The sequence below is a fragment of the Pleurodeles waltl genome, chromosome 6 (genome assembly GCF_031143425.1).
Source record: "Pleurodeles waltl isolate 20211129_DDA chromosome 6, aPleWal1.hap1.20221129, whole genome shotgun sequence".
Lineage (NCBI taxonomy): Eukaryota > Metazoa > Chordata > Amphibia > Caudata > Salamandridae > Pleurodeles > Pleurodeles waltl.
Genome location: NC_090445.1, coordinates 1,670,305,997 through 1,670,318,959, shown reverse-complemented (window position 1 = coordinate 1,670,318,959; position 12,963 = coordinate 1,670,305,997). Strand labels below are relative to the sequence as shown.

At 43.4% G+C, this 12,963-nt stretch overlaps 1 protein-coding gene across 3 annotated transcripts in view; it reads right to left on the bottom strand.

The window, feature by feature from the left end:
* Positions 1-12,963, bottom strand: part of CNTRL (centriolin) — a 579,099-nt gene that overhangs the window by 475,406 nt on the left and 90,730 nt on the right. For all 3 annotated transcript variants that reach the window (XM_069241657.1, XM_069241658.1, XM_069241659.1), the window contains 2 exons: positions 7,153-7,306; positions 936-1,156 (listed from right to left, as the gene is read on the bottom strand). In XM_069241657.1, coding sequence (XP_069097758.1) covers positions 936-1,156; positions 7,153-7,306 — 375 coding nt within the window. The remainder of the gene's footprint in view (positions 1-935; positions 1,157-7,152; positions 7,307-12,963) is intronic.

Here is a 12,963-nt window from a genome sequence, read left to right as displayed (position 1 = left end):
GCTTCAAAGCCAGCTTATATAAAATCAATACTGGCATTACAACAGGGCTCCTCCCTGCACTTTAGAAATGGAATCTCATGAGCCCTTGAGGCAATTTCAGAAAATGAAGGACCCTGTGCAAATGACCATGCAGTTTGAAAATATAACGAGAAGATAAAGTCCCACTGATGGCATCACTCAATTTCTAAGGGAATTCCTGCACTGTCAGGTGCTTTTTTCCATTATGGAACAGGTGCAGCTTGCTTGGTGTCGTTGGTACACCTTGCTTCCAGTACTGGGATTTTTTGGAACAGATCAGTGATATAATGTACCAGTTCAATTGGTTCAATGGAAGCAATCCAGGAGGATGAATGCAACCACACATTTGGTTGACATATGGAAGCCCAGGTCTAAAAACATGGTGTCCTTATGACATGGGGCTATATGGCAAGCCTACTTACAAATTTGGGAAGTATCAACAAAATGGTGACCTTGGAAGGGGGCAAAGAGGGCTGCACCACTTCCACATTATATTAACCATTGTCCTTTACTGGGTAGGGCTAACCTCTTTTGAATCAGGCTGTACAGCCCTTGCACAAAGTCCAATAATGCGTCCAGGCTGCACAGCCTGGCTCCGCCTTGAGGAACCTTGCAGCCACATTTTGAGTGGTGGCTAGAAGGCCTATAAAACTGGACTGGACCAATGATCAGTCGAAAAGGGTGTCATTTTGTCAAAGTAAGCAGGGTACACTGCAGCACGACTGCAAGTGAAGTTACACTGAAGACTTTGTGACCCAGGCATTACGGTGAAGTGGTTCTTGCACTACTGTGGAGTAAAAGAAACAGCCTCAAACGGTGTTGTGGGGAGACTTTGGGTTGCCCCACTTGGAGAATATGTTGTATATGTGCGTTTTTGAAATGACAAGAAAATAAAGAGCCAATATCAAACCTCTTACCTTTCTCAAGTTTTCAGCATCCATTGCCACTATTTCTAGCTGGTTTCGTTCCTCCTCTACATCTATCAACCTTTGCAGCAGAGCCTCCTTTTCAGCTCTCAGATCTCTACATTCGTCATTCGCCTGCTTGGCCTGGCCCTTGACACTCTCGAGGTACTCCTGTAACCCCATAATGATGCCTTCCAGGTCCCTCTTAAGTGCTTCATTAGCTGCTATCTGACCTGTGTAAAACACAATGTACAAAGCGGATAAGCATACAAAGAACGTGCAGAATGCCACCTGTAAACTAGCTTTATCAAAAGATACTTGATCCCGTCACATAAATACTGCGGTCCAAAAGAGTTACAGTGCTTTCAGTCTCACCACATTCAGGGATGTCATACAATCTCTTTAGAAACAAGCAGATCAATTTACTCTATTATTAACACACAATATAAACTACAAAGTTATACACTTTTGGAAATGTTAATTCTCAGATGTCCTAAAATCTTTGGAAACAGAGTTGTCAAGAGACATTAAGTAATCATTTGCTGCAATTTTCTTTTGGAGCTTTAAATAGTAATTATTTTTACCCACTTCAACGGTATTTGTTTTATCCTCATTGGAAGGCTAATAGACAGAAACAGCCTTGCTAGGAATTTAAACCCACGTTCTGCAAGTTATGTATCAAGCTCTGGAGTAGAGTCCCAAACAACAAAGATGTTTATAGCTGAATTTAATCAATCACTCTAGAACCTTGAATAAATTACAAGTGCTTCAAAAATGCACACATTAATTCATAAAAACTGATTTGGTACTGCTATTGCATTGATAATGATACTGCATCTTAAGGGGTACATTTTAATATATGTGCCCACGTGTCACCTTTCAGCTTTTTCAAATTCTTTTTAAAAACAGTAAAGACAAGTGAAACAATGGGGACAGGGGCATAAATATTGAGACAACTGCATTGAAAAAAAGTGTGATGACGTGAAGGGAGGCATCACCAAATCAGTGCCACTTCTGACATACAAATAATCGAAAATACCAAAGTAAGAAAATGCCAAGCTCAATATAATTCTGTATTGTACTGTAGTTTGCCTTGGTTGGTATCTTTCATAGATTCACAGGCATGAATGTATCCAGACTCAATGCTGGTGATTCCTGCATATCCAGCACCCTGATTTTACAGCTATTACTCGTCTACAGTTGTGCAGAGAGAGCAGACTATTAGTGCAGGACAGCAGGATTTCTTCCTCTCATGCCTACGATGGAAGGCAGGTATGGCTGAGGAAGTGTATACCAACTCATCAGGGGGAACTCAGCAAAATGCACGAAGAAAACAATGTCAGTGTTGGACGCTCTACTGAAGGCAGACACGGCGCCTGCCTTGTTGGATCCACCCTAGTAGGGATGGAAGTTAAAATGTTTGCTTTAAAGCAGGTTCCTTTTGCTAAGTAAGATTCCTACTCTCAACTTTCAGCGTAGCAGTCATCTCCCACTACTGATAAGAGTGCCCCTATCTGTCGGAAACCTTATTGCTGGCTACGGGAACATGAACATGATGGAAGAACCTGAACCGTTTAAAAAAGTGCCCATGGTGTTTGTGCAAACTCTTTGGACATCAATGGTAGAACATGACAGAGAAATAAACAGGATGAATTGTTTCTCTAGTATGAGCAAGCGACTACCAACCCTAATGCATGGCTCCTGGCAGCCAATGAAGCTGTTCAACCTTCTATGACGCTGCTGACTACAGCTTTCAACATCTAACCCCGATGCACTGCCACTTTATGCGGACATGCTTTCAATGGTCAGGTACTCTTTGGTAAGTAGGTGGACCGGTTGCTGAAAACAATGAAAAATCAACCCAAAACCATGAACAGCCCCGTTTCCAATTAGTCTTTTTCCCAGTCCTTTTGTGGCTTGAGGAGCTGGACAAAAAAAATACATAAAGATTCCTGCTGTACTAGTTCAGTGGCACACACTGAACGTCACAGTCTAATAATTACCATCAACGAGGTTTGCAAAAGCACCAGAGACCCTCAGCTAGATAAACAGGCTTTGGCAAAGCAGCTATACAAAAGCTATTGGCTTTGGCAATATGTTTTGCCATGTTCTACACCGGTGCGGCTGCTGTTCAGCATGGCTAAAAGTTAGTGGCGTGGATTGTCAGAGTAGAGTGGGGGAGTAGTGTGTCGTAGAATGGATTTGTTGGAGTGTCGTAGAGTGGAGTAGGGGAACTAGAGTGACGTACAGCTGAGGAGAGGAGAGGAAAGTTCAGTGGTTCAGAGGCAGAGTGTGTCGTGGAGTAGGGTGGAATGGACTGGAGTGGACTGGATTTGAATAGAGAGGGGTGGATTGGAGTAGAATGGGGTGGATTGGTGTGGGGTGGACTGGAGTGGGGGGATTGAAATGGGGTGAGGTTGACTGGATTGGGATGGATCTGAATGGGATGGATTAGATTGGATTGGGGCGAGTGTTTGGATAGAGTGATTCGACTGGACAGAGTGGGGAAGATTATACTGAGTGGGGTAGATTGTGATTGAGTGGGGTGGATTAGGGTGATGTGAATTGGATTGGGGTGGGTTGGACTGGATTGGGGTGGGGTGGATTGGGGTAGGGGTATTGGAGTGGAGTGTGGTGTGGTGGATTTAACTGGAGTGAAGTGGATTGGGATGGGGTGGCAAGGATTAGGGGGTGGACTGTAGAGGGGTGGATTGGCATCGAGTGGAGTGGAGTGGAATAGATTGAAATTAGGTGGGGTGCACTGGGGTGGGGTGCATTGGAGTGGAGTGAGGTGAGGTGAACTAAACTGGAGTGGGGTGGATTGGAGTGGGGTGAACTGGATTTGAGGTGGATAGATTGGGGTGGGGTGTACAAGCGTGGGGTGGGTCAGATTGGGGTGGATCGGATTGAGTGTTTCAAATGGACTGAGTGGGGTGGATTGGACTGAGTGGGGTGGATTGTGATTGAGTGTGGTGGATTAGGGTGGGGTAGGGTGTATTAGGTTGGGGTGAATTGGATTGAATGTGGTGGACTGTGGTTGATTTGACTGGAGTGAGTTGGATTGGATTGGTGTGGGGTGGCATGGATTGGACTGGAGTGGATTGAATGGACTGGAGTGGGGTGGGGTGGAGTGGGCTGGGCTGGAGTGGGTTAGACTGGATTGGAGTGAGGTAGATTAAGGTGGTTTGGAGTGAGGTGGATTGGACTGGAGTAGGGAGGATAAATGTGGACTCAAGTGGGGTTGATTAAAGCTGTTTGTATTGAAGTGGGATGGACTGGAGTGGTGTGAGTAGCGGTGGACTGGAGTGGGGTAGATTGGAGTGGACGCCTTGGGTTGAACAGGAGCAGGGTGGACTGGAGCGGAGTTTGTTGGATTGGACTTCAGTGGATTGGGGTAGGATGGATTGGATTGGGGTGAGGTCTATTGGATTGAAGAGGGGTAGATCAGACTGGGCTGAACTGGGGTAGATTAGATTGGTCTGGGGTGGACTGCATTGTAGTGGGTGGATTGGGGGGTGGATTGTATTAGGGTGAGGGACTGGGTTTAAGTGGGGCACATTGTTTTGGACTGGAGTGGAACAGGGTGGATGGGGCAGGTTGGAGAGGGGCAGATTGTTTTGGATTAAAGTGAGGCACACTGGGGTGAGGCAGATTAAATTGGGGCAGGTTGTTTCGACTGAAGTGGGACAGACTATTTTGGACTGGAGTAGGGCAGGTTTGAGGGGCAGATTGTTTTGGATCGGAGTGGGGCAGACTGGAGTGGGATAGATTAATCGGGATTGGCATGGGGTGGATTGGAATGGGACAGACTGTTTTGGATTGGAGTGGGGTAGACTGAATTTGAGTGGATTGGAGTGGGTTGGGTAGACTGAGTTAGCATGCAGTGGATTGAAGGGGTGTGGGGTGGATTGGATAGGAGTAGGAGGGACTGGGATGAGGTGAGATGGATTGGAATGGAATGGGGTGTATTGTTTTGGATTGGAATTGGGCAGATTGGAGCAGATTGGAGTAGGACAGATTTATTTGGATTGGAGATGGGCAGATTGTTTTGGACTGCAGCAGACTTGAGTGGGGCAGATTGTTTTGGATTGGTGCATATTGGAGTGGGGAAGATTGTTCTGGATTGGACTGGGACAGGTTGGAGTGGGGTAGATGGGAATGGGGCATATTGTTTTGGATTGAAGTGGGGCATATTGTTTTGGATTGGAGTAGGGTCGATTGTTTTGGAGTGGTGCAGATTGTTCTGGATTGGAGTGGGGCAAATTGAATTGAGGAGGGTTAGACTGGGGTGAGTATTTTGCATCACTTCAGACATTAAACATGATAAAGAAACAATGTTGCTCTGCAATATTTAGAATAAGAGAATTGTCATCTTTTTCACCTTCCAAAACGGAATCCTTGTTGCCAACCATGGAATACATAAAAAAATCTCAGTTTCCTTGTGAGAAATGACACTTAATTCCGAGCCTTTCTCCTCGTCCTAACATGGTTAGCAGACTGGCAGCTTCACACACATTCTAGACAAGAAGCTGAGATCACTCAGGCAGAACAAGGCCCTTGTTGTCATATCTGGGCTATATTGTAGGGATTGTCAAGATTTAGAAATATTAGCGGGATACAGTTGCCTTTGTAACTGAGACGGGTAATTAGATAAGCACGTCTCACTAAAACTACTGTGGCTGTGGTCAGCGTGTGAGGCCATCAGGAGTGTGTAGAGGTGCTGTTGAACGCGGGTGTGTGTGTAGAGCAGGAAGCAGAATGACAGACACTTGCATGAATGTAACAGAAATAAAATGTCATTTTATAAGGGCAAGGGGTTAACACGCCAATATGGGGGTCAGTTGCGAGGGACAGTATGAAACTTAACCACACAGGGGTAAACATCAGGAGGTGGAAGGGCAAAACAAAATAAAAAATCATAAGAAAATGGTGAAATGGAATCTGGTAGCCACAGAGGGGTGACATGGATATCCAAGGATATTAAGGGGTTGGAAGAGAGAATTCGGGAATTGTTGCACGTTCCCAGCAGCCATACTATGGGAGCAGTGGGTAATGCTATATATGGAGCAAAGCCATAACCATATTGTGGCAGAGACAGAACACTGTGAGGGGAAAAGGAAGACCTGGAGCTCCAAAGGGGTAGCAGCAAGGAAGGCATTTCAGTACACTTGCCCCATCGGTCTAAAACCTTTTTGTAAATCTTAAATTATCCTACAATGCCATTCAATAACCACAGGCCACAACTGTGACTACTGAATAGTGAACAATAGCAGGTAGCTAGATTACATCAGAGGTACTCATTTCATCTACTTTGGATGAATGAAATGCTGATTCAGCCCTCCATGGACTCCGAAGCAAGACTTCCAGGTTACACTCGGTTCTCACACTGCCATCTTACAGACATGTGGAATGCTGAATGGAGTCACAAATTGGTAAAATATTTACAACCTCATCACTGCTGGTTCCCCTTCAGGTTATCACTGGTTGCTAGGATATTGCTGCACTTCACCTCACAGAGAGCAGCATCAGCTCCCTGAAGGTTTGCACAGAAGTGCTGCTCAGTAAATTGGTCTTCCAGGGAACCTGCACGTGTTTAACACCTTCCCTGGAGATCCCACACAACGTACAGGTGGGAAGAGATCAGCTCGCACAGCAGCTTCGGAAGCACTATTCATTACCTCCAGTCAAAGGATTGCAGTAATATTATGGCAATAAACTAATCCTCGGAAAGTGCAGGTTTCGACCTACGTAGTAAAATTTCAAGGCTCCAAACCTGTGCAACTCATATTCACCCAAAAGAACACAGATTCCAGGGTATAAACTGCAGAACTGAAACATCTTTTCACAAATCTCAGTCATTTAATCAAATGTTACTGCAGATGCATCGAATTAAGATCTGAGGAAATATTGTCAGCCAAGTGGCTGCCCCAGTGTCAACGAACACTGGGATTCTGATAAATATGCACAAAACGTCTGAGAAAATTCACTTATTTCATGGAACATTTTTTCTGAAATTTGTGAAAGCCCATTTCCACCTTCTTATCCTCATCAGCATATGTTCGAATAGGGTGCAAGGGAGCATCCATCAGCCCACTTTGGGTTTGACTTGCAAGCTTAGCCGGAATAGCTCATGTGGAGTGAACACTTTTCTACAGAAGTAAATCTTAAACTTCTAATGGCTGCCAATTACCAAGTCAGTGGAAGTCAATAATACAGCTCACTCCCTTACCTTCAGTCAGCTGCTGCTCGAGGTCTTTGATTTCCTCGGTTTCCCGTGCAATCCTCGAGAGCATGTCATCCAGGCGCTCTTCAAGCTCCTTGTACTGTCTATTCATCACGTCCAACTGCTGCTCTTTGCTGGCCTTTTGGGCTTTCACGTGAGACTATCAGAAAAAGTACAAACACATCAGCCGACAACCAGAGTCGTACAATAACCTGAAGCCACTTAGGTGTCAACGCTTCATGTTTGAAGACAAAAGATTTGGAGCCTGATTTATACGTTTTCCAAATCTAAAAAGTGGTCGCAAATTGAGCACTGACTTTAAGCAAATCGAAACGAAGAACATGTAACACGCTTGGAGTCCTGGTTTTGCATTGTAGGAATCGTCATTGAAGTCATAAATGCTTGAATAATCCCCTACCGTCTGGGTTGACCCCGGAACACCTTTTTGCATAGTTTTTCTTACATCAAGATTACATTGTTAAACGTCTTTATTCATGAGCTCATGTAAAATGATAAACAGTGAAAATCTGTGAAACTTAATTTTTTTTCTCCTGAATGTTGATAATGCTACACAGTGCCCAAAATAATGCGCTTTGCAGAATTAGCCATGCAAAAAAGGTATTAAATATTGGGTACATGCAGGTAGAAAAGGCAGCCAGGTAGGCTTACATTAAATGTAAGGGCAAAAAGAAACCGGTCTTCTAAAGAACCTGGGACGCTCCCCTTCCCACAATGCATTGTACTGGCCGTTGCCTCCCACAGCCAGTTCTTTCCTACAAATGAGAGCATAACTACTGCCTAAACGTAACTAGTGTCCAGGCGCTGAAAGGGGTACCTAAGGTAACTAGTCATCACCTTCACGTGCCTTACTTACCATTGTGGAACACTGGCACTAGTACAAAAAGGTGGCGAGAAAGGCTGAGTACGGCAAGAGAGCTCGCTAAGAAGAGGCTTCAGTTCTTAGCCATTATAGGTAAACAGGAAAGTTTTAAGCTGCTTCCTAAAAATAAGAAAATTACATTGAGCACAAATGGCTAGCAGTAGTGAAATCCACATTCCACCTGGTCTACTTTTCCTGAATTACACGGTCCTGATTTAAGATCCTTTGAAAACTCCTCCACCACTATGGTGTGCCAGATAAACTCATAAGAATCATTAGGAATGCTTTTGAGGGAATGACCGCAAGACAGTCCATGGAGGACAACTCACGGAAGCCTTCTAAGTGAGGACCGGAGCCCTCCAGGGTTGTTTTCTTGAGCCTTTTCTCTTTCTGCTGGCCATAGACTGGATCATGAAGACATTCACAGCAAAGAGAAGAAATGTGATCCAGCGGACACCTTTGCTACAGCTCGATGACCTGGACTTTTCAGATGACTTGGTCCTACTCTACCATTCCCATGTGCAGATGCAAGAGAAGACTGAAAATGTGGAAGCCACATCAGAACACCTTGGCCTCAATATCCACAGAGGAAAAATCAAGATCCCGAAGGCTAACACAGCAAGCACACTGCAATCACTCTTGCAATGTAAGAGGTCGAGCCCTTCACCTACCTCAGCAGTGTCACAGACAAGCAGGGTGGCATGTATACCGACATCAAGGTGAAAACTGGCAAAGCAAGGGCTGCCTTCATTCAGCTAAAGATGATCTGGAGCACCAAGGACGTAACGCTGCAAACCAAGATCAGGCTTTTTAACACCAAAGTAATATTGTTCCTTTTGTATGAAGCAGAAACTTGCAGGACAACAGTAACCACCATCACCATGGAGCAGAAATAGGAGGACAACAGTAACCATGATCAACTAAGTCCAGACCTTCATCCTCACCTGTCTGAGGGAAATCCTCTAAATCGGCTGGCCAAACACCATCAGCGACAGCGACATATGGCAGTATACTTTCCTACTCCTTGTTCATGACAAAAAATCATAAAAAGACCCAGGGGATGGGTAGTACACACCCTCTGCAAACCCATATCAAACACCACCAGGCAAGCCCTGACCTGGAACCCTCAAGGGAACAGGAAAAGAGGAAGGCCAAGAAACACCTGGCACTGAGGCCTCGAGGCGGGATGCAAGGATGTGGGTTATACCTACAGTCAGATTTTTTTTAAAAAAGCCCAAGAGAGACTGGAGAGTCCTGGTTGAAGCCTACTACCCCAGCAGGAGTAGTAGGCATAAATAAGTAAATAATTATGATTAAAGACCCATGTTTGGATCCTAGCTCTTGAGAAGGAAAAAAGTGGCATCATATAAGTGACCTGGCTGGTATTGTAAACTGTTTTGTGCCACATACACAATCCTTTGTAAGTGTCTTGTGTATCACATGTATAGATGTTGAGAAATAGATGCATCTCTCCTTAGACCCAAAATCAGCGCAGCAGATGCATTTTGCAGAGGCTGAAGAACAGGATATTAGCTCGTTGGGCACACCAATCATTAAAGAGTTGCAATAATCCATTATGGGTATAACAGGAGCTTGAACTTGGTCATTTCTGGAAGAAGAGAAATAAAGGGTAGAATTTTTCTAATTATGTCTAACAACTGGAAGCCCTTTACAGATATGGTCTTCACAAATACTGAGAAACTCAGCTCTTCATCAATTACCCATAGATTCCTGAATGGGGTGAGGGGTATGGAAGCATGCCTAGATTTTCCGGCCACTACTCTGTAGTCCATGCTGTATCTTGTCCAAAAACTATGGCTTTCATCTCTTCCCCGTTTAGAGATCGTGAATTAGTATCTATCCAGCTGGCCACTAATGAGTTCAGGATCCATGTGTCCATTTCCATTGAGTTAGTGATGGGGTCACTAATACCTAGGTAAGGATGGTATCTTCCATCAAGCTATGGGGTTCAGATTATTCCATGCTCTATATGTACAGATCTGCTTCTGGACTAAATAACTGGTGCTGTTACCTACTTGGATGACGAAAGACAACCATCTATGATACATCCATGTGAAAGTGATGGCATTCCTAAATGAGATACGAGGAGAAGAACTGAAAATTAAGTGCAAACAATACACTGTCTGACGAATGGGTCCCATATGAAGCCTTTCTAGATCATAGCACCACTCAATTGTTAAAAATGTTGCACTTATTTGTCTAGTATATCATCAAAATGAACACTGAAGTACCCTAATAACAACGAGAATTTCTGCTACAAATGTTCTGCTCCTCTAATTGGTGAAAGAAAACATAGTAACTACAAATTATCTTTAAAGATGCAGACAGTGCCCCTTCACCCCACTGCCACTTGCCTATCCATAGGCTTTATACAATATCTCTGGGGGACAGCCATCAAATTTCTTGACAAGATTTCTAAATGTTTCTCGCATAAACGTAGCTTTGCCTTGAGTATCTAACTTAAGACCATAGTGCCTGGTGAATGTGTGTACTGATTTCCATGCTGATGCCTTGCATGCATGAGATATGGGGACATGTCTAACACAGGCTGTGGTTGTGGCATTTCCTCTCATGGAATGGGAATTGGGCTTACCAGCGAGAGGTCTGTTAGACAGCTAATAACCAAGAATGCAAGCTAGTATCCACCTGGTAATGAATGACTTGGGAGTAGCTAGGCCTTGCCTAATGTGACTATAATTGACAAATAATCAAGTTGTTTTGCAAGTCCCTATTGTGTTATCCAAGTAAAAATCGCAAGACTCTCCTAACATCTAGCGAATGAAGAGTTCTCTGCTGCGGATGATGATTTGGAAAATGGCCAGAAGAGTAATAGTCTGATTGATGTGAAACTCGGAAACTACTTTAGGTAATAAAGGGTGAGTCCTCAAAACTACTCTATTCACATGAAAAATGATCAAAGGAGCTACTGCTGAAAGAGCTTGCAATTCACTAATCTGTCTTGTTGATCCAATGGTGATTAAAAAGGCTGCTTTCCTTGAAAGCTGCTGCAAGGTAGACTTGTGTATATGCTCAAAGGGGCAGCTCATTAGTTGTGATAACCATGGAGGAGACTGAGTTTTTACCAGTGGGAAACAAATCCCTTTAACTACAGGTATTTTAAAGATGGACTGCTACTGTAGAGATGTTCTATAGCAGTTATGGCTAGATGTAACATTACTGATGAAATTTGCAACTTTGAGTTGGCTAGGTGTAACAAGTATGAAGTATTACGGTTCTCTGCCTAAAAATGTGATCATTACCCTTGTTTTGACAATAAATACACAATATTTTCCATTTTAATGCATAACATGATTTTGTGGATAGAGAAGGACGTTTTGATTATTTTAGTATAGACATACAGTGCGATGATGAATTTTAAAAGCCTGTATTGTTGATTTCAGGAAAAATGAAACCATATTCAATAACAGAAGGCTCAGATGTTTGATCTGGCCAGGAAGTCTGGTCAAAACATTTGGTCTGTACAGCAATCATTTTAATAGTAGACAGTTGAAGAAGGTCTGGGAAATATCACTGACTCAGCCAATCTGGTCCTATTAGAATCAATCATCTTTGTCTCTGAGCTCCATAGTTTTACTACTACCGCACGTGTGGAATCATCAGAAAGGCATAGACAATTGGTGCTATCAACTGGCCAAAAAGGCATTGCCCACTCAGTTCAGTTCTGGTGTCCTGCACACCAATTCTCTCATTTTTTTGTTTTGTGCTTTGGCAAACAGTCTAAGGTTGAAGTACCCCATTCTGCGAAAATGTATTCTACAACTTTGTTGTACTCACCCATTTTAATTTTCCGAGCGATGTTGCCTGAGGAAACCCACCTCTTGATTCTGTAGCCTTGAGATATGCATTGCCATGAGTGACAGACCTCTGGCCAGAGCCCAATGTCACTTGGAGCCTTCTGCTGTGATCTTGTTCCTCCCTGTTTGGTTGAGTAAAGTGTAGTAGTGGAGTTGTCCCTTTGAATCAATATGTCCTTTAATGAGAGAGATCGAATGAAAGTTTTGAGTGCTAAATGTCCCGCCTTCATTCTAGAAGATTCAATAAGTATTCTTTCGGTTTGTTCATAGCCCTTGGGTTCCCAGATGTTGTATTTGGGCTCCCCACTCTGATGGGGTAGCATCTGAAACTGAGTTGTGTTTGCTGTTACTTTTGAAAAGGAACTCAGACTAGCAAAATCTGAGTTTTGCACCTCTGTGACAGAGTTCTGTACTGATATTGTGAGATGTAAGATATCTTTCCAATTGTCTCTTTTTTGAGGCCACGGATCCTCGAGGCACAGATGGAGAGGTCTCATGAACAGCAATGCATTTATGTATATGCAGAATGCTATGGATCCTTGGAGTGAGGCAACTTGACAAGCTGTAGTAATGTTGGTATGTCTCAACTCTATGCTTTTCTTTTGAATAGATAATACTCTCTCATAGGAAATATACACACTTTAGTTTGAAGTGTCTAACTTTGTTCCTAGATAACCTAGACATGGTACTTACTGGTTTCAAAGTTGATTTGTCGTTGTTGATTTGGAGACTCAATTTGGATAATAGTCTTGCAGTGGATTAGAAATCCTGTGGTACTTTTGCTGAGAATCCACTTTTTTAGCCAGTTGTCAAGATAGGGATTAACAAATCTCCTGTCTTCTTAGATAGGCTGTGACTACTGTAATGCACTTTGAGAAGATCTGTGGGGTTGATTTGGAGCCGAACAGCAGTATCGCATACTGAAGATAGTCTTGACTAGAATCTCAGATATTTCCAGGCATCTGAAAATAAGCGTCTTGAAGATCTATAGTACAAAGCCAGTCATCTCTCTTTACATTCAGATTGGTTTAATTGGATGGAAGGTCTCTTTATCTTTCCTTTCATTAAATTTTATTACCAATTGTTTGGCCAACCCGAGCA